General features: G+C 39.6%; 2 protein-coding genes and 1 pseudogene across 2 annotated transcripts; 1 reads left to right on the top strand and 2 right to left on the bottom strand.

The window, feature by feature from the left end:
• The first annotated feature begins 2,700 nt into the window (after positions 1-2,700).
• Positions 2,701-4,587, top strand: LOC126799209 (AT-rich interactive domain-containing protein 2-like). The gene is made up of 2 exons (XM_050526365.1): positions 2,701-3,049; positions 3,477-4,587. Exons 1-2 carry the CDS (start codon positions 2,783-2,785, stop codon positions 4,263-4,265), a joined length of 1,056 nt encoding a protein of 351 aa, XP_050382322.1. The 5' UTR covers positions 2,701-2,782; the 3' UTR covers positions 4,266-4,587.
• Positions 4,588-4,719: 132 nt separating this feature from the next.
• Positions 4,720-6,539, bottom strand: LOC126799210 (alpha carbonic anhydrase 7-like). The gene is made up of 6 exons (XM_050526366.1): positions 6,363-6,539; positions 6,048-6,265; positions 5,609-5,833; positions 5,230-5,394; positions 5,059-5,112; positions 4,720-4,944 (listed from the first exon to the last, which is right to left on the bottom strand). Exons 1-6 carry the CDS (start codon positions 6,457-6,459, stop codon positions 4,858-4,860), a joined length of 846 nt encoding a protein of 281 aa, XP_050382323.1. The 5' UTR covers positions 6,460-6,539; the 3' UTR covers positions 4,720-4,857.
• A 1,377-nt stretch (positions 6,540-7,916) lies between these two features.
• LOC126796827 (alpha carbonic anhydrase 7-like) lies at positions 7,917-15,456 on the bottom strand (annotated as a pseudogene).
• Between the last annotated feature and the right edge of the window lie 6,941 nt (positions 15,457-22,397).

Below are 22,397 nucleotides of genomic sequence, written 5' to 3'. Positions count from 1 at the left end.
TTGTTAACCGTAGGTACGGACGGTCAAGTAATTTTCAAAACGAACGAAATTTTTACGGATTCCCTAAATATATATATTGATCACATCTGCTGGTGTCGATCGACCATATTTCAAACTTGAGTTATCAATTACTGAACTGTCCACTAATATATTATAACCTTTTATATTAGGTTTATAATAAAACTATGGCATTATTGAAGAGACTATGTGAAGGAAACTTCTTGGGATAGATCGACACCAGCCGATGTGATCGGTATATATATTTAGTGACTCTGTAAAAATTTCATCCAATTTGGAACTCGTCTGACCGTCGAAATTACCGGTAAACTGAAAAAGAACAGTAATATGCCATAAAGGAACCCCATTACCAAAATACGAACACCAAAAGCCGTTTGCATATCTGAAATCACCTAATTTATGTCACCGATTGTGTGCGGTTGCACCAAGGAAAACCATTTGGCAAAGCTCTGGTCGATGGGGTTTAGATATGTCAAAACGCCACTTTTTTTGTTGACCGTAGGTACAGATGGTCAAACAATGCCAAAACGGATGAAATTTTACGGGGTCCCTAAAGCCGAAAGCCATTTGCATATCTGAAATCACCTAATTTTTGTTACTTATCGTGCGCGGTCGCACTGATGAAACCCATTTGACAAAGTCCCGGTCAATGAGGTTTCAATATGTCAAAACGCCTATTTTAGTTGACTTGGTACCAACAGTCAAACCATGTCTAAAAACGGACAAAATTTTTACGGGTTCCCTAAATATATATACCGATCACATTTGTTGATGTCGATCGACCATATTTCGAACTGGAGTTGTCGATCGCCGAAATGTGCACTAATGTATCATAACTTTTATATTAGCTTCATAATAAAACTATCGCATTATGAAGCGGCTATATGAAGGAAACTTCTCATAATCAAGATATTATCCGATGTTATCGGTATATATATTTAGTGGTCATTTTAAAATTTCATCCAATTCGGACATCGTTTGACCGTCAGAATTTCCAGTAAACCAAAAACAACATTAATATGCCATAAGGGGGGCCCATTACCAAGATGCGAATGCAGAAAGCTGTTTACATATTTGAAATCACTTTTTTGTCACCGATCGTGCGTGGTCGCAACGAGGAAACCTATTTGGTAAAGCCCCGGTCAATGAGGTTTTATTATGTCAAAACGCTTTTTCTTTTTTTAACCGTAGGTACGGACAGTCAAACTATGTTCAAAACGGATGAAATTTTTACATGGTCCCTAAATATATATATATATATATATACACATATATATATCGATCACATCTACTGGTGTCGATCGACAATATTTTGAAACTAGAATTTATTTGTGATTTTTTTAGAATATTTTCTAATAATTCTTTTATTGTTCCAAACAATTAATTAGAGTATTATGTTTTTTTTCTAATACAAGCCTCCCGACCCAGCTCGCAAGACCCTTTTTAGGTGGACATGCTTGAATTTTCATATTTATGAAATTACTTAAACCCGGCTCATCACCTATTTAAATGTACTAAGACCCGACCCGGTTCAGACCCGCTACTCATGGATCGGGCCGGACTCGTTGACGAGCCCTACTAGTGTAGGCCTTGTTAGTTTCTCACCTCCTTAAAATAGTTTAGGAGCACGAGGCTTCTCGTTTCCAATTTTGTGCATCTCCAGGGACCAGAGGTGCAAACCGGAAGTCCCACAGAATTACAGAGTCCGAAATCCTTGGCTTCCCCCACAGGTACATTACATTTTCATCCACGCCCCTTATTATGTGTAGATTTTCTTGCTTTCTTCAACCAACCCCATTGATGAGGTCGCTAATTGAGACCCCAAAAGGGTTTAGTAGAGAGCCCATCTCTTAGTTCCTCTTGTACTTGATCATTGTTCATCATAAACCTGAGGATGATACGCATGCCATTATACGTTTACTCATTTGTAGATTGTACATTTTGTGATGAGTCGCCAATTTTCCGGGAAAATGAAGTTCCCTTTCGATTTTGTGTACTAGAAGCTGTGTTTGCTTTTGGGTTTTGGGTGAAACCCAAAGCACGTCGCACGAATTGTGAACCCAAGAGAAATGTGGGTTTCAAGTTCCACATGTAGGTTGTGAGAACGTTAGTCTCTATTTGTGTTGTTTTCCTTTTTCCCTGAGGAGTCTAATGTTTCTGATAAACCCCATTCCAAGTAATTGGTTTAGACTTTAGAACTTTCTACCCCCTTGGGGTTGAATAGTGAAAATTTGGGAAGGTTATGGAGTTATGGTGTCTCTCGATACCAGTAAGCAGATTCAATGGTTAAATTAGTTAATGAATGATGACAGACAATGTAACTATAGGAAATTAGAAACCAAGGCTGAATAGTTTTGGCTCATGCAGGATGCTGTTCCATCAAAGTAGGAGCAGTGTCCCAGATTTGATACGAGTTGACACTTAATTCTGTCTACCAGCTAGTAGGGATTGATAAGCAAGTTTAAGATGAGCAACTGTGGTCACTTGTTCCTTGTGCAGGATGATTTATGTTCATGTGGAACTTTAGAAGGTGATGAGGTTGGATCACACATGAACATTTTACTCTTTCCAGGGTTGTTTCTGAGGCACTTGCAGTTATAAATGTCTGATTTACAGTTAAATTGGCCTTTATCACATTGATTGGCAATTGTGGATTATTAACCTCTGGTGATATTGAAATTGCTGCATGAATCTTTACTATATTTTCCTGCTGTGAGTACACACTGAAAGGGTGGAAATTGATACAGGGTTTTACAAGGATAACATGGCTGATAAGTCATCATCGACAAGTCATAGTAGTCATGGCAGTCAAGGGAGTGATGCGAAAAATGCTTTGTCCATGAGGGATCAGATGAGAGAAACAAAATTGCCTTCCAGTTTCTATTCTGATTCAGACATACTGTTGTGGTTAAAAGGCCTTGCAATTGACCCTGGATGTGGTAAAGTATACCCAGGTTCAGCTCCAGAACAATGGAATCAGAGTCTTGAACTGCGGAAACTTCTGCTTGCTGGTAATCCCCTCTCTCCTCGGGTAAGTTCAGCACCAATATCGATTATTTTTCAAACTTTTCATCACAGATAAAATTGTTTATCTGAATGCAGTGCTTATTTGACTATACCATAGCACATGACCACAATCTAACAGCGTTTCTTTATAGTAATTAGGTGAACCAAATTAGTATGTTAGAATAGTAGAACAATAGCTGACCCATCCTGAAAGCTGAGCTTTACATGGTATGATTGGTTTCCATATACGAATGTTAAGAGAAATACACTTATGATTGACTACATTTTCACAGTTTTGATTCAGAATGGCTCCACATATCGCTAGTGAGAATGTCTTGAATGTAAAATGTTTCGTACAATTTTAGGATTACTAGTACAGAAGTTATTCTTAACTTGAACTCCATTTTTCCTTCAAATTTCTGACCATGCCTGTTTTCTCCTGTTTTCTATAGAGTAAGCGAGAACTTGATCAATTCCTAAGAGACTTGGTTGTGAAGGAATCTGATGATCATGTAAAGAGGATATGTGAAGAGTATGATACAGAGCTTGAAAAGGCATTGAGGTCATTGATTGTTGATGATGATCTGCTAACAACACTTCCTTCAGCTCACCTTACAGCTTCATTGAGATCAGAGGAGAGAAATCATAAGGCTTGTGATATATTGAGAAGGGTTTTTGCTGATGGTAAGTATCCTCCAATGTCTGTTCCCATTGGCCGTGATTTTCAAGCTGATGTGCCAGAATGGTCAGGACCAGTCAATAGGAATAAGCTTTACAGTGAGGATGGTGATTCAAAAGTGTCAAGGTGGTCAGGTACGCGTATGTGGCCCATCAACGGGAGGAAATGTGGAGCCGCCTCCAAAAAAGTAATTGGGAAAGGAAGACCTGATTCTTGTTCCTGTGTCTCTCCAGGATCCATTGATTGTGTTGAACTCCATATTCATGAGACACGACTTTGCTTGCAGTCCGAGATTGGTCCTGCCTTCTGCAGTTGGAAGTTTGACGAAATGGGAGAATTTGCCTCTAAGTCATGGACTTTGATAGAACAGAGAACCTTTGAATCTCTTGTGAGAAAAAATCCACTATCAAGCGTAGCAGGCTTTTGGAAGCTTGCCTTTAAGCGTTTTCCTGATAAGCGCAAGAAGAGCATCGTGAGCTATTACTATAACGTGTTCATTCCTAGGCGTATGAGGCTTGCGACTAGAGCTTCCCCTGATAAATTTGACAGTGATGATGACTAGATAGAGGTATAACAGAGGGGCTATATTGTAAAGTTAGTGTGCTAGACATGTTCTGAAGACATGAAACTATGATTTTGAGCAGCTTGAGGCTGACACTCATGAAAGCCTAGCTCGAATGCATTTTAGGAGACTGATCTTGCCAGATCATGGTATTTTGGGTTTAAGAAACCTCACAGGATAATCCATATTATTTCTCATACATGATTACTTATGTTTTATATCCTCTAGTCTGAGACTCTCGAGTATATATTTTTTTTAAAGGCTTTTTAAGGCACTAAGGGTTTCAATAGAAATCTATGTCAACATGAATTAGATCTGGACTCATCATGGTATTCACAAAAGGGTTCTGAACTTTCTGATGGAAAGAATTTGATACTGCAGGTCCCCTTTTGAAAGAAGTTGAAAGAATATCTTCCTATTTTTTACTGGAATTTGTTAAGGTCGGAAACAGAAATTACTTTGATGGATATGTCTATTGCCAATACGAATTTGAACTGCACATCTTATTACACAAAAGCCTCTGTCGTCAATCAAATCAAATTCATGTACATTGTAAAGTTGATGCAGCTGGTATGTCTGTGGAAGCAAGTCCTCAGTCCCTTACGCGAGACTCATGGCCATGGAAATGCACATCTCGGCGATTGAGAGCTTGTAATGGTCTTGCGTTCAGTTCTGCGGACTGCATTCAAATGACACTATGAAGTAAAAAAGAAACACTAGCTACACGTAAGAGTGAAAAACACAGAAAAGGAACAAGAAAAAAAATTGTAGTTAACCAAATTAGGCTACTTACATCATGAACGGCTTCTCGAAGTAAGTCCATTTGCTCTTTTGAAACAGTAGTCAACTGATGATCACCAAAGTTATTGAGATTAATAACCAGATAATACTAAGATTTTAATACGAGTCAACAAGATGTTACAAATCGATGGTTGGTATTGATGAATATGTTAGTAGTTAGTACCTTTCTGTGTATGATCCAAGTTACTCCTTCAGTGCAAGGAGGTACAGTGAGTGAGCCTTTGTACTTGTAAAATTTCGAGCCACCCTTCCTCACATCTCTAGGATTAACCACCCCTCTGTGGATCTCTTCCTTTACATCAATCATGGTACGGATATCCTTGCTTACCTGAGAAGTTTATATTAAAGAACAAGAATTGAGTTTGAAGATCCTTAAAACTTGGAACATATATGATCTTTGTTCCCAAAAGTCATGATGTGTTAGATTGTATGCATGCCAGAGCTAAAACTTGAATAAATGGAGAACAACCACATCATTTTCAGGTCAACATGGTTAATTTTATGAACTTAAGAGTGTGGTACATAATATCTATTGAATTTACCTCGGAGAGAAACTTATCAGGCTTGCCAATTTTGTAGAGGTATGCAACCACAACTATGTTGTTTTTGACATCAGCATCAGGGATTAGGTGTACCATATGAAGCTCCATGTCAAATCTTTTACCATTAATTGTATGCTCAGATGGTGAGTGCCAGTGACATTGATCTAGCAAGTAATCTGTGCCATTCAACTCCATGGATCCAGCATCACCTAGCTTCCACTGGATCTGTTTTCACTCAGAAGTTAACACAAGAAGGGCTCGGTTCACAGTCGCATTAAGAAATTTTAAGCAATTAAAAAGGCTTCATCCCAGAATAGTGATGACTCTTTTTAGGTGTTATTCCTATTTCCTAAGACTCAAATATATATATAGCCGACCACTACGGAATCTTGACTCATATAATAAGATAATGACTTTAGAGTTGGAAATACTTCCTTACCGAAATGTCATGGCCTCTATTCCGGATTGTTGCATTTGAAGCTTTGTATTTGAGTCTCACCTCCCCTTTGTTAGGGTGTACTTCCACGATCTCACTCAGCAAATCAACCGGAGATTGCAGTGTCCCATGTTTACATGCTGCCCATTCTTCATGAAGCTCTCCCCAATGCTTTGGACCCTTCTCACTATCAATCAGATAATTAAATTCACTTTCGTCCTCTGCAAGAACAATCCTTAACTTCAATAATCATAAGATAAAGCAATATTAACGTTAAGAATTTACTAGCCGAGCAGTATGTGAGGTTTTGGATATTACCAACTTCTTGAGCTGTAATGGGCTCCAGGTACAGAAGTTGAAGAAGAAGGAGCAGCACAAAGAAAGAAGTGAAGATGGACTTGCTCTGGTCCATCATCGTTGTCAGCAAAAAGAAAGATCGAGTTGCAAATGCAGCAAATCCAAAGCGACTTTGTTTCTGCAACTCATCAGTGGTAACCAAGTGCTTATATAGATGACTATATATGTTATGTAGATACACAAAAACTGATCAATATATTGACTTGATCAAATTCGTAAGAAGATAATGAAGCTCCAAAGATTGGAGTCATTCAACTGTTGTAGTATTTAAGGTATTATTATTTCAATTTGCAACGTACAGTACGTCGAATTATAATCTTCGTAATCAACTTCGTATGAATATATCGTATCCATGGATAGCAATCGGCAAACCACCATTGTCAACTAGAGGAACAATTTATTGTTTTTGTCAACTTTATATATATATCGTTTGAGTTACTTGTTGCTCAAGTTCTCTATATCTAATTCGTGCGAGAGTCATATTTCCTTGAAGCCGTCTTAGTTTCATATCGCAAACCGTACAAATCATCAGTCGATGATGTTAGCATAGATCGATAAATTAGTTGACTTTGATTAATGCATGATCGTGGTTGACAATGATAAATGATGAATTTTGTCCGTAACGTACGTAGAAGGATTATGTATCTTAGGATTCAATGATCATGTACGGTATCGTATCTTATAGAATGCCATGATTATATTGAAATTGTGTAATTTTAGAAAAACTTCACGATCATCTTAACCACTCTTCTGACTTTTCATCATTATTATACGTAAGTTTATTTAAAAGGAAACACATAAATTTTTAATCATTGACTTTCAGAAAATTTTGTCCTCCAGGCTTAAAATGCAAGTTGCTAAGATCGATTGAGACAGTTTTCCATGAACCCTCGAGTAGTTTTAAGTTTCTTATTAAACTGTGAACTACTAAATTACCATTTTATAATTTTATTCTCACATAAAGACACAGAAGAATAATTATATAAAAATAATAAATATTTCACCAATATGTTTTATCAAAATTATCTTTCGCATGTAACAAAATTACATAAAAAGATTATCTTTCAAGAATACACTTTAAATAAAATTTTACAAATCCGTGCAATCACAACATGTGTATCACATGAGTACGAGGCTAGTAGATTTATAATCTAATGTGGAACTCAATAAATGGGCGGCCAAAAGAAAATCAAAGACGAGAGAAAAAATACGCCTTCATAAAATAGTATTCGCGGCTTCTCGTCGATTTTTTTGTTTTGTTTTATATTTCTAATTAAAATCTGTTGTTTCAAGCTTCAATTGTATACCTTTTTGTCTATACAGATACATAACATGCATATAGCTATACGTGAAATCTACCGCAAATAGTCTAAAAATTGTTTCATTCCAATAGGACCTTTATGATTGATTACATTTCCGAAATATCAAGCTAGCACGTTTTTGCTTTTTCATCTGATGTTTTTTTTTCTCATGAAGTCGAAACTAGCTAGTATATAATGCTTCTGAGTGGTATCATTAAGAATGTTTGAGACGAAATTTGTATGATCCGATATCATCGATCGATGATGACTTGTGTTTGTCTGTCACACTATTGTAGCTAGTTTGGATCTCCCGATGATTGAGCAGCTGAACTGGTCTTGCATTCAACTCTGCATACTGCAATTTGGAAATTAGAACCAATAGATGTAATCGATCGAGTCAAATAAGCTTTTATATATATACATTATTTGTATTTACTGGAGCCACTTACGTACATCTTGCACAGCCACTCGAAGTAGATTTATTTGCTCCTTTGAAACAGTTCCAAACTGAATCCTATCAAAATTAGGTTGCTAATTAGAGAGCTAGCTAGATCAAATTAAAATTAGAATCAATTTAACTAGATGAAAGGAGGCCAAATTAAGTAATTACCTGTTTGCTGATGATCCAAACAACACCTTCAGTACGGAGGGATGGTGAGAGATCCCACATATCTGTAGTAATTCTTTTTGCCACCCAGTTGGATCATACGTTCAGGATCGATCACTCCTATGCTTCTGTCTACCTTTCGATTTTTCATCAATGCTTTATCCAACGTCAACTCACCAAACTCGACCACAGGTAATAGCAAATGTTAGAACGTTAAGAATTCAATCTTATTAGTTCAAACTTTAAAGGATAAATACTGGCAGTGTATCCGTGTTTTCAATCTTTGAATACATATAATTCACAGGTCACCGAGGTCAGTAGTTTTTCTTGTAAATGTTTATTAGCTAGGCTAGGATAAAGATACATGAAACAGTGCTGTATGCAATAATACTTGGTCGATTCATCATATAACCCAGTTATTGACTTATAATTAGTATAAGTTTCACCTTAAAGAGGAAAGCGTCTGGACGACCAATCACGTAAAGGACTCCAATAACAACAATACTGTTTTGGACTTCCGGATCCGGGCTTGCATAGACCATATGCAACACCATATCATACCTGCATAATTTTTAGTTTTTAATATGAACCAACGAAATAGATGAGATAATTTTGATCTGATAAGCAACTCATCTCATATTCTCATATACAAGTTGCGATGGACCTTTTGCCATTGATGAGATGCTCCGAGGGTGAATGCCAGTGGGCTTGTTGCACAAAATACTCAATGCCATCGATCTCAATCGATCCAGCATCGCCTGCCCATCTAAGCTGCAATGCAATGTACCGTATGCATTGGATAAATATCAAAATATAAGAGAAAAAAAAATCTAATTGCACTATCGCAGTGACATAGTTTTTCTCAAACACGTGCATATATAGTACAATATGTGAGATATCATTTTTATTTATTTATAAGATTCATAAGAAATGGATGCTTACCTTGATATCATGGCCTCTATTCCTGAGAGTGGCGTTAGAAGGCTTATGATTGATCGCTCTCCCTAGCTTGGGACCATTTGAACTCTTTGATCTAACAAATCTATAGGAGATTGCAAGGCTCCTTTCTTCATTCTTGATATCTCCCCATTGAGCTGGCCCCTTCTTACCTCCTTCAACATAATCAAAAAATATCTCTCATCCTCTGCACACGGTTAAATGTTTAATTGATAATAAACATACATAATCAACATTACTTTCTTAAGATAGGATAAGATTATGCATATTGTACATAATTAACTTCTTGAGCTTTAACCAAGAATGGAGGCAGACGCAATGGACTTAAATTCGTGGTTTTGGGCTGCGGTTTTATTGTTAGACCAGCTGAGCTGAGACTAGTGTCCAATGTGCGAAGAGAAGAGCAAATGTTACAAAAAATAAAATGAACAGGGGCTTGCCTTGATGCTTCATATTCACCATATAATGGTATGATCTGAAAGAGGGGTTTGATTGATTTATATAGACATACTAATCATACAGAAGATACGTAATTAGAAGAAATGCTGCTCTAAATAACAAAGACATCGCAAAGTCCTCCAGTTTTGGGTTTTGCATGAAAGGATCACACGGTTATGCATGCAATGCTGAACGAGGCATATTGGATAACATGAACATGATGCATGTAACTGCAATAGTGCATGCATGGGCAGGTCACTGAGAGGGTGATGAGTCATGGGGGAAGCTATCAGTTAATTTGTACAAAGCCAAGCGCGTTACAATTATATTTGTGATTAATCACATTGTGTGACCCGATTTTAGTATATATACAGTTTCTTCCGTGAAGAAACATTAGTGAATCTGTTTTGTGTAATTGCCTATGGGAAATTTTTTGAAACTGTCTACCGTGTGTGATGACATATGCAAAAGGCAAATACCACAGAGATGAGATAGCAGCTCTGCTTCTATATATTTCGTATAACTTCGAAATGACCTCCATCTGAATTGTCAAAAGCATTGTTGGATCGGTATATATCCCTAACCTTTACATTATGAATATGATCCACAATCAATAGGTGATAGGTAATGTTTCTCACATACATATATAAGAATATGTTAATGTTATGCTACATACATGACTATGAATTGTCGAAATTCTGGCACATATACGTCGATGTAGAATTGACGTCGTTATCATAATTAATTAGAGAAATTATAACTGATTTAACAGTCTGAATTGTAATTGTGACTCACACATAGTAATTTAAAAAAGGTAAGATTTCACCGAATGAACATATGTTACTACAACAGCCACGTTAGACTTAGAAGAAGATCATACAAGATAGTTTTTTGAAATATGAAAGAAAACAAAATTCAAATGGTCTCAAATGCGGGACTAAAATTAAGGGACAACAATGGATGAAACCAACACAACCGTTGGATGTGAATTAAGCTGATCAAATGGATATAATGTTAAACAGATCAAAACCAAGTTTTCTTTCACTCACCCAGTCGAGAGTCGAGACTTCCTCCTCGTCTCTTACGAAATTCAGAAGTGCACAACGTCGGCAAAACCTCTTCCTTGAGATTACTCAACAAGATCAAGAAAAACCTTCGATTAAAACTGAAGAGGTCGATCCCAACAATACAAAGTAAGATTGAATTGCGCTTTTGATTCGAGAGGAATCAATACCTTTAATTGAACTCTCTCAGCTCTCTCGACCCACGGAGACCAAACCCCAAAACAACCCCCCACAAAACCTATTTTAATATCATCAAGATACTGTTGATTATTGACCATCTATTGACCATGAAGGCAGCTTTGTTGACTTGGATAGTGATGTACAGCTGTCTTTTTCACAGTGGTGACTTTTTTTTTTATTTCCGTGTTTTCCTTTCTTGGTTGTAATAATAGTTTGGTTTTCCCAAATTATAAATAGATGCTCTCTTTGTTAGTTTGAAAGACTTTTCATTAATTGAGAAATATATAGAAAATTGCTTATCTCTTCTCTCTGGTTCTTCATCTTCAACCTTGCGTCAATTGAAGGTTAGCTACGTTATTATGGCATCAGAGCCATGGCTCTTAGTTTCTATAGCTTGAAATGATTGATCTTTATGCTTTACTACTTCCGCTCTGCGTGTATTAGCTTTCGAAAGTTGAAATCTGAGAATCTAGGGTTTCAATTTGTGGTTTTCTGATGATCTAAGCTTAATCGAGAATCAGTTTTATCATTCTAAGCATATTGATAGTTTCAGATCTGAAAAATTTGCAATAAAAGATTGAATTCTCTGTTTGAGCTCATTTATTGTCTCGAATAGTGTTGAGCTTACTCATCGCACCTTAGATTTCATGAAATCTACTGTGTTTGATCTATTCCATGAATTCGTAACTTGAAATATTGAAGTGTTAGCAAGTCTCTATTATTTTAGTGGTTAAGTTTCTATATGGAGTAGTATGGTGGATTTATGCTTCTGTGCAGTGACGTAGTGCAGTGAATACTAGTGCAGTGTATTGAGAATTAGTGCAGTGGTTTTATTATAATTGTGATGATGTGCAAAATGTGTGAGGTTTCGAAAAATGATGAAGTGTAGTGTTGACAAAGTGTTGATGAAGTGTAGTAGTGCTATAGTGCCTTGAGTATTTGGTGAAGTGCTAGTAGTGCTTGAATGGAAGTTTGTGCTATTTGTGTGAAGGCAGAAAGTGCTAAAGTGTAGTAGTGTTATAATGTTGAGATGAGGGTCTGTAGTGGTGATTGTTCTCTTGTGGTAGTGACATGAAGTTTTACTTGATATAGTGTTTTGGATACAGTGCTCATTTCCAAAGTGAATCATGCCTGAGAATCAGACTAACTCTGCTTCCTCAAGCCAGTCTGAGATTTATGCTCATGCTGTTACTCAAGCTGAGATAGCTTCTCTGTTGAGTATGATTACAATCAAGCTGACTGAGACAAATTTTATCAAATGGAGGTTTCAATTTCAGTCTGTGCTTGAAGGAAGTGATCTGTTTTCTTACTTTGATGGCACATATCCATGTCCTCCTATGTTGGCACCCCTACTAGCACAGAGCTAGTATGGCATGCCACCGAGCATAAGCATCACTCTCTAGGCGGATCTACAAATCACTATGTGGCTCAACCATGATATTCATAGTGTACCTCGTCATACAAGCTTTCCAATGATAGTCGGAACTCACCAAGACACCACCGGGAAGTCACCTTTCCGACCTCATCAAGATGACTCTATAGTAAGCCTAGAGGGGCACTTGTCCCACATTGAAGAATATGTAAATGAGAGGGGTTCCCTCACCTATAAAAGAGACCCATCATCCCACTTAGAGGGGGGATCACTACATGTATAACTGAAGGCTATTTGCCAATACTAGTGGATTCAAGTGGACGTAGCCTACCCCAAGAGAGGGAGGTGAACCACTATACTTCTCGTGTCAAACTTACACTCACTAATAGCTAACCGTGTGATCAATCACCCATCTGGTAATCACTACGTTAACATTGGCGCCGTCTGTGGGAAGCTGACAATTAGCTTCGTCGCTCCCCACCAACAGACCTCCCACGGTCCCCCACACCCCACAGTGCATGAGCTCACTACGGCGCAGTCAGATTTAAAAAAAAAAAAATTTGACCCTCCCGTGGTCCATGCCTTCCACGGTCACGTTCTTCCACACTCCTCCTAGCACGGTGGACGTTCTTCCACGCTCCTGCTAGAGTAGCACGTGATTGCTAGCACGGTGCAAGATTGCTATCGTAGTCCTACGACTGCTAGCGTAGTACATGAGCCGTAGTACGTGACTTCTAGTAGTACATGAGCCGTAGTACGTGACTTCTAGCACGGTGCACAGCTAGTCCCGTAGTCCCACGACTGCTAGCGTAGTACATGACTGCTAGCGTAGTACGCGACTGCTAGCACGGTGCACGGCTAGTCCCGTAGTCCCACGAATGCTAGCGTAGTACATGATTGCTAGCGTAGTACGCGACTGCTAGCACGGTGCAAGACTGTTATCGTAGTCCCTTGACTACTAGCACAGTACGTGACTGCTAGCATGGTGCACGGCTGCTCCCGTAGTCCCATGACATGCTCCCATAGTTCCACGGTGGAACTCCACGGTCCTACTCCACAGTCGGCTTTCATAGTCCTGCTCTACGGTTGACTTCGCAGCCTTCCGTAGTCGCCAGAGAAAAGAAATCATTGGCACAACGGGACTTGCTGGCAAAGCCAACCAACCCGCAACAAACCACTACCATAACACAGAGAATTGAAAGGAAAATCTCTTCAAACCGGACATCTCCTCACTCAAATCCAAAGCGGCTACTTGCAATCATCCCCCGCGCAAAGGAGCGTCATGCTTGGACACCTCCAACATGATTTTGGTACTTGCATAAAGCGCAACTCCACTCCACATCGGCATAAGATAAGTAAAATGCTATGCCTCCCTACTCCTACTGTAGAGTTGATTATTATCATATCTTAGCATGATTTTATTACGCTATAAAGCATGCCTACAACATACCGCACTTGATATGCATGCCCGCATGGTTTTCACGCATTGGCTACAACACTTTGTAGAGTTAGCTAGCAATGGCACTTAGCCATATCTTATATACTTAGAAAATGTGTGACGCACACACTTGAATGTCTAACTTGATTGTGCTAATGAAATTAGGAATTTTTCTAACCATTGTTCAGGAGAACAATTAAATTTCTTATGCAGACTGTTTCATCACACAACACTCAGACGTCACAGAATCAAAAATTCTTTCCTCACCAAAAAGTGAGAGACTACGCCCAAGAGGGCTCAAGACGTCCTACGCGTAACGCTTATCTACGCTATGATGGATGCACTACGCCCAAAAGGGCTCAAGCCGCGTAAATACGCGCACTACGCCCAAGAGGGCTCAAGACGTCCTACGCGTAACGCCTATCTACGCTATGATGGATGCACTACGCCCAAGAGGGCTCAAGCCGCGTAAATACGCGCACTACGCCCAAGAGGGCTCAAGACGTCCTACGCGTAACGCCTATCTACGCTACGATAGATGCACTACGCCCAAGAGGGCTCAAGCCGCGTAAATACGCGTACTACGCCCAAGAGGGCTCAAGACGTCCTACGCGTAACGCTTATCTACGCTATGATGGATGCACTACGCCCAAAAGGGCTCAAGCCGCGTAAATACGCGCACTACGCCCAAGAGGGCTCAAGACGTCCTACGCGTAACGCCTATCTACGCTATGATGGATGCACTACGCCCAAGAGGGCTCAAGCCGCGTAAATACGCGCACTACGCCCAAGAGGGCTTAAGACGTCCTACGCGTAACGCCTATCTACGCTACGATGGATGCACTACGCCCAAGAGGGCTCAAGCCGCGTAAATACGCGCACTACGCCCAAGAGGGCTCAAGACGTCCTACGCGTAACGCCTATCTACGCTACGATGGATGCACTACGCCCAAGAGGGCTCAAGCCGCGTAAATACGCGCACTACGCCCAAGAGGGCTCAAGACGTCCTACGCGTAACGCCTATCTACGCTACGATGGATGCACTACGCCCATGAGGGCTCAAGCCGCGTAAATACGCGCACTATGCCCAAGAGGGCTCAAGACGTCCTACGCGTAACGCCTATCTACGCTACGATGGATGCACTACACCCAAGAGGGCTCAAACCGCGTCAATACGCGCACTACGCCCAAAAGGGCTCAAGCTGTCCTACGCGCAAAGCACACTGTGCTCAGAGAACGCACTACACCCAAGAGGGATCGACATCCTACGCGTAAAGCTCACTACGCTACGATAGTAGCTTTACGCTCGAATGTCAACGCCAAAAAGACGTCATACGCGTAGCCTATTACGCTATGATTGACACCACGCTTTAATTCAACGCCAAAAAGACGTCATACGCGTAACCTATTACGCTATGATTGACGCACCACGCTCTAATTCAACGTCCAAAAGACGTCCTACACGTAGGTCACTACGCTAAGATGGATGCACAACGCTCTATGTTAGTGCTCAGACGTCCTACGTGCAAAATTTTGCACTAAGATGGACACATTACGCCCGCAGTGGCTCAACGCCGTCCTACGCACACTGCAATATAGGACGCACCAGCCTATAGAGGTCTCACTAGCCTTCAAAGGCCATATTGGCATATAAAAGCCACACTCACCCGTAGCGGCCATATTAGTCCAAAGCGCCATCACGCTAGACTACTTCGCCTAAGCACACCGCACACATAAGCCATATCACTCGAAACCGCCTCGCTGACTAGGGGTTTCGGGGACTTATGCACACTCGCGTACTATATCATATTCGGGACCATACATACACACGCATCATCATGTGTCAAACACACATCGCGCCCATACATTGTTATGCTATCCATAACAACAGACATACTTCGTGCACATATGCTTTTATCTTTGTTTTGCAGGTTTGAGAGTCTCTTCTTGCTTAAGGAGTTCGGGGACTGGTAGGGGTATGCCACCGCCCGGACACTTATGCTCGGTGACATGTTGATTGATAAACTCCCCAAGCAAGAAGTTCCTCTTACTTAGGGACTGCGGGGGGACATGTTGGCACCCCTACTAGCACAGAGCTAGTATGGCATGCCACCGAGCATAAGCATCACTCTCTAGGCGGATCTACAAATCACTATGTGGCTCAACCATGATATTCATAGTGTACCTCGTCATACAAGCTTTCCAATGATAGTCGGAACTCACCAAGACACCACCGGGAAGTCACCTTTCCGACCTCATTAAGATGACTCTATAGTAAGCCTAGAGGGGCACTTGTCCCACATTGAAGAATATGTAAATGAGAGGGGTTCCCTCACCTATAAAAGAGACCCATCATCCCACTTAGAGGGGGGATCACTACATGTATAACTGAAGGCTATTTGCCAATACTAGTGGATTCAAGTGGACGTAGCCTACCCCAAGAGAGGGAGGTGAACCACTATACTTCTCGTGTCAAACTTACACTCACTAATAGCTAACCGTGTGATCAATCACCCATCTGGTAATCACTACGTTAACATCCTAGATATGTGTTGTCTGATCAAGGTGTTGTGACAAGCGAAGTGACTGTAGCCTATAAGCAGTGGAAAATTGTTGATAAAGCTTTACTCAGTTTTTTGATGGCCACTTTAGATGATGATGTCATGGACATTATAGTGGCGAGTAAGTCTTCAAGAGAAGCATGGGCTGCATTGCAGGAACAGTTTTCCTCAATTTCTAGAGCTAGCATTATGCAGCTAAAGACTTGCCTTCAAACTATCAAGGAGGGATATGATTCTATTGACAAGTTTTTGCAGTGCATCAAGCATGCTAGAGATCAACTTAGCTCTGTGGGAGTTACTATGCTGGATGAAGATATTGTTGTGGTTATTTTGAATGGCATGCCTAATGAGTATGCAATGATCAAGACTGTGATCAGGGCAAGAGACAACTCCATTGGTCTTAAAGACTTAAGTGCTCAGTTGCTAGCTGCAGAAAGAGATAATGAAGCTCAGTTTTCTTCTTCAAACTTGATGTCAGCTATGGTTGCTAGAGGAGGTAACAACAACTTTAGAAGAAATGGCAATACCAATGGCTATGGGAGTGATAAAGGCAAGGGTGTGTGGAATGATAATAGTGCTAAGCAGGGACAGTTCTCCAGTTGGAATGGCAATGGTAGCAAGCAACAACAGTATTCTAATCCAAGAGAGTGCCATATTTGCAGCAAAAGAGGTCATATTGCTAGTGACTGCTATCAGAATTCTATCTGCAGTTTTTGCAACATGAAGGGACATATTGCAAGTGTGTGCTACAATAATCCTGAATCTACAAACTACAGACAACCTCAGTCTGAGAACAGAACACAGTTAGTGGCTGTTCCTGAGTGCCAAATCTGTTGCAAAAAGGGTCACACTGCTCTAAACTGCAACTCCAATGTTACTTCTCTTGTGTGTCAAATTTGTGGAGGCAGAGGTCATGCAGCTCTAGACTATCAGCATAGGAATAATTATGCATTTCAAGGAGCTCAACATTCTGCTACTTTGACTGCTATGACTGCTCAGTCCCATGGTGGTGCCTCTAGCTCTCAGAGCAGTGATGTTTGGATAGGAGATACTGGTGCTACACATCACATGACCTCTGATCTCAGAAACTTGGCCATTGCACAACCTTATGAATCCACCAACTCCATCACTATTGGTAATGGGGAAGGTTTGAATATTCAAAATATTGGCACTGCTTCTCTTACTCCTTCAAACCATACTTTTAAACTTAACAATGTACTTCATGTCCCTAGTCTAGCTGTTAACTTGTTGTCCTTTAACAAGTTGTGCAAAGACAATAGGTGCTTTGTAGTCATGGATGACACTGATATATGTGTGCAGGACAAAACCTCCAAGGCAATATCATATCAAGGAAAGAGTAGTCCTGAATGGCTGTTTTTGTTCAATTCAAAGAGAATAAAGCAAGCTGCAACCTCAAATCCTACTGCTTTTATTGGCTCTGCAGTGAAGTATTCATTGTGGCATCAAAGATTGGGGCATCCATCTGCTGAAGTTGTTTCTCGAATGCTTTCTTTGTCTAAAATAAAGTGTGATGTTGATTCGTCTAGTAGTGTATGTATTGCTTGTCTCTCTGGCAAGATGCATATATTACCTTTTCCTTCATCTCAATCTAAATCAGTTACTCCTTTTCAAAAAGTCCACTCAGATGTATGGGGTCCTGCTCCATGTTTGTCTATTGAAGGTTACAAATATTATGTAACTTTCATTGATGACTATACAAAGTTTGTGTGGCGCTATCCTCTTATTAATAAATCAGATGTTTATCCCACATTTGTGAAATTCTATAATTTTGTGCACACTCAATTTCATTTTGCTATTCAGTCTCTTCAAACTGATGGTGGAGGAGAATACAGAGCAAAGGGTTTATTAATTTTCTGGATAGCAAAGGTATTCTACATCTGATTACTTGTCCACATACACCTCAGCAGAATGGTGTTGCTGAGAGAAAGAATAGACATTTGGTTGAGACTTGTGTTACCTTTTTGGTTGCAGCAAAATTGTGCAAACCTTTTTGGTATCATGTTATTGCTCATGCTGCTTTTCTGATCAATAGAATGCCTTGCAAATCCCTTGGTATGTAGTCTCCATTTTTTGCGTTCTTTGGCACTATTCCTGATATTAAATTTCTCATAATATTTGGCTCTGCTTGCTTCCCATATATCAGACCTTATGCGAAGGACAAATTGGATGCCAGATCGGCACAATGTGTATTTTTGGGGTATGCTCTTGGTTACAAAGGTGTGTTTTGTTACAATATTGAACAGAACAAGCTATGGATGTGTAGACATGTGATTCATGATGAAGACACTTTTCGTTTTCATAGTTTGCCTTCTCAGTCCTCTAGTTATTCTAATTTGAGAACTAGACGTTTTTCACCTTTGGTGTCTGCTTCAATTCCGTATGTGCATCCTTCATCTGTTTCTCCAGTTTTGGCTGCAAGGGGGAGTATTGCCAGTAGTGCTTCTGAAACTGAAACTGCTGACTTTTCTGAAAAAGCTGGAACTGGTGAATTTGCTGAAAATGCTGGAACTGCTGACTTTTCTGAAACAGCCGGAACTGCTGAATTTGCTGAAAATACTGGAACTTCTGAAAATGCAGGGAATTCTAGTATTGTTGGTTTTACGGAAAAAGCTGGAACTTTTGGAAATGCTGAAACTGTGAGAATTGCTGAAAATGAAGGAACTGTTGAGTTTGTTGACAATGTTGGAATTATTGGGAACAATGTAGTAGTGAATTATGATGTGCTGAATAATGGTGTAGATAATAATCCTAATCTACCTCTTCCCCATGAGTTGATGTTTGTTGAAGATGAAGCTCAAGCTTATAATAATCATTCCATGTTAACTAGAGCAAAAAATAGAATTGTGAAGAACAAAGTGTTTGAAGATTTTTGTGCCTACTCTTGCATTGCTCATCAGAAAGTTTATGATGAATTGCCATTTTTAGTGGTTTTACAGCTCATGCAGATGTCTATGATCCAATAGAACCAAAGTCATTTAAAAGTGCAGCTGGAGTACATGAGTGGGATATTGCCATGAAAGAAGAAATTTCAGCCTTAAATAAACAAGGTACTTGGGATCTTATTCCTCTTCCAGAAAATAAGAATATTGTTGGCAGTAAATGGATTTTTAAAATTAAGAAGAATCCAGATGGATCAATTTCTAGGTACAAAGCTAGACTTGTAGCTCAAGGGTACTCACAAGAAAAAGGTCTAGATTATGATGAGACTTTCAGTCCTGTAGTGAGACACAGTACAATGAGAATCATTTTGACCCTTGCTGCAATGAATGGTTGGGAATTGAGACAATTAGATGTCAAGAATGTCTTTTTGCATGGAGAGTTGAAGGAAGAAGTGTATATGGCTCAACCTCACGGTTTTGGCAGTCCAAGAAACAAAGTTCAGTGTCAAGGAGTTCAACAGAGGCCGAGTACAGGGCTCTTGCCAATATTGCTGCAGACATTTCATGGATTAGACACGTTTTGTGTGACTTGCATATCAAGGTTCCAGCTCCTCCTCTTATAAGATGTGATAATCTATGAGCTCTAGCATTGTGTTCAAATCCGGTATTTCACTCTCGCATTAAACACCTTGATAACAACTTCCATTTTGTGAAAGAAATGGTGCAGAAACATGATCTGGTGCTTCAGTATGTGCCTACTGAATATCAAACAGCTGATGTGTTTACTAAGGGGCTGCATAGTCCAATCTTCTATACTCACTGCAGCAATCTCAGCATCATGTCCCCTGCTGAGATTGAGAGGGAGTGTTGATTATTGACCATCTATTGACCATGAAGGCAGCTTTGTTGACTTGAATAGTGATGTACAGCTGTATTTTTCACAGTGGTGACTTTTCTTTTATTTAAGTGCTTTCCTTTCTTAGTTGTAATAATAGTTTGGTTTTCCAAACTATAAAATAGCTGCTCTCTCTCTCTCTCTCTCTCTCTCTCTCTCTCTCTCTCTCTCTCTCTCTCTCTCTCTCTCTCTCTCTCTCTCTCTCTCTCTCTCTCTCTCTCTCTCTCTCTCTCTCTCTCTCTCTCTCTCTCTCTCTCAGTTTGAAAGGCTTTTCATTAATTGAAAAATACATAGAAAATTGCTTATCTCTTCTCTCTGGTTCTTCATCTTCAACTTCAGTCAATTGAAGGTTATTAGATACTCCTCCAATCCCATTCAAGATTCCTCCTTGACACTTTCCTCAATCGCCTCCAAAAGTTCGTTCATTTATTCCCCAATTCCCCCAAGTTCTCATATATATATATATATATATATATATATATCTCTCTCTCTCCCCCAAATTTTTCTGATCACTTCTATTCTTTTGTAGCCCTGATTTATTTTCAATTGCAACCATCTAGGATGCACTAAAATGGAAAATTAAAGTGGGTTTAGAGATGAAAGCTTAATTCTTCATGGACCTCTAAGGTGTAGTAAGAGATTGGGTAAGACAAAAAGAAGAATTCAATCAAAATGAGCAAGATGAAGCTTGACTGGTGAAGCTCGGAAGAAAGGAAAAAAAATGAGGATGAGCTATGACAGAAACGAGATTGGGTGAGGGAGCAAGAGAAGCCGATCGCTCCTTTAGCCATTTGATCAACATAATTCACATCCAACGGCTGTGTTGATTTCATATCTTTTTGTCCCTTAATTTTAATCCCGCAGATGAGTGGGCCTGTAATATGAAAAACGTCAGTAATTGGTTATTCAAACTAAAGCGCAGTCCAGTAGTCATAAAATCATTAATATGAAGTTAAAATCTTGATGATTCATATTATGATATACTTGGTTGGTGAGTTGGTGCGGTGTGACGCTGCAAGAAAGGACGCCACACAGCCTTCACCAAAATGATGGAGCTTCACATTCGACACTATCATTATTTGCTGCAATAATCAGTGATTCAGGGTGTTGTAATTGATCTAATCTTTCTAGAGCTAATGGAATCGATCAAGTTAGATAGTTCAGTTTGAAACTTTGAATATCGACTTTCGACTTTCGACGTACTATTTCAAATAATTGGATCTGGTACTGGGAACCTCATATAGTCGTATCGATCCTTTACTGGAAGTCTGGAACTGGCAGCATGATATAAGCTTCTTCTGTCAGTCAAGGATGTAGGACCTAACGAGTAATTAGAGTCAAAAAGTGATTGATAGCAAACGTTAATGTATACGAGCGAAGTGGGCCGTCGAGACACTTGCTCGTTTCTTTCACTACCCCAATCATTTCAATTTTCAACAGCCTCAAAAATAAATCGACATTATCCAAAGCAGATATATTCATTTTAGTCCCAGATACCGTGCGTAGAAAGAAAAGAAGAAGCGTGCTCTTTAGAAAATTCTCGCCCTTTACCTATAAAAGAACTACAATTTAAAACGTATACAAGTATGGACGCATGCATCACTATAATTTATATATCGTATGAACGATGTGAGATAATAATGAGATATCATATAGATTTTAGGAATAACCCTCATTATAGACACTAGTATAGTAGTATATTGTTTTAAAGTAATCTAAAATGGGTTTCGGGTTTGTATACGGTGTACGCCTGTTTTGGTTGCTTGTTATGCAACCTGAAATCCTATGGTACTCCATTCATGTGCACTACGGCCGCCGGATTTTAGGTTAGTTAAATTTGCCGGATGCGAATCGGTGAAGGTTATCGAAAGCTGATGAAGCCCTAGAAGTGGGGGCATATGTACAGTTTTGAAATGTTTTTTATAAACTGAAGGGTGAAGGGTCCTGGACTCCTGGTTGCAGTTAAAGTTGCAGAAGGGAGTATTATGCTTTACATGTTGGAGAGAAAAGGAATATGAATACAATTCCCTTCTAACTAAAATATTCAACAAAGGACCACCCAACTTGTCTAATTCTCTGAAATTGGTGTTGTACACTTGTACGTAACTTTGTCTTCTCAAATCCGTGATAGTCTATAGCATGAGTGTATAATGTAATTGATACAGATGGGATGCATGCGAATCTGACATCAGGTATCTAAAGTCTAACTAGCTACCTTGCTTTCTCATCAGATACCAGGGTGCAATTGCTTCCTTCCAATATTTTGAGCTTAATCTTTGATTT

The sequence above is a fragment of the Argentina anserina genome, chromosome 6, assembly GCF_933775445.1.
Source record: "Argentina anserina chromosome 6, drPotAnse1.1, whole genome shotgun sequence".
NCBI classification, from domain to species: Eukaryota; Viridiplantae; Streptophyta; class Magnoliopsida; order Rosales; family Rosaceae; genus Argentina; species Argentina anserina.
This window is presented reverse-complemented; position numbering and strand designations above follow the sequence as displayed.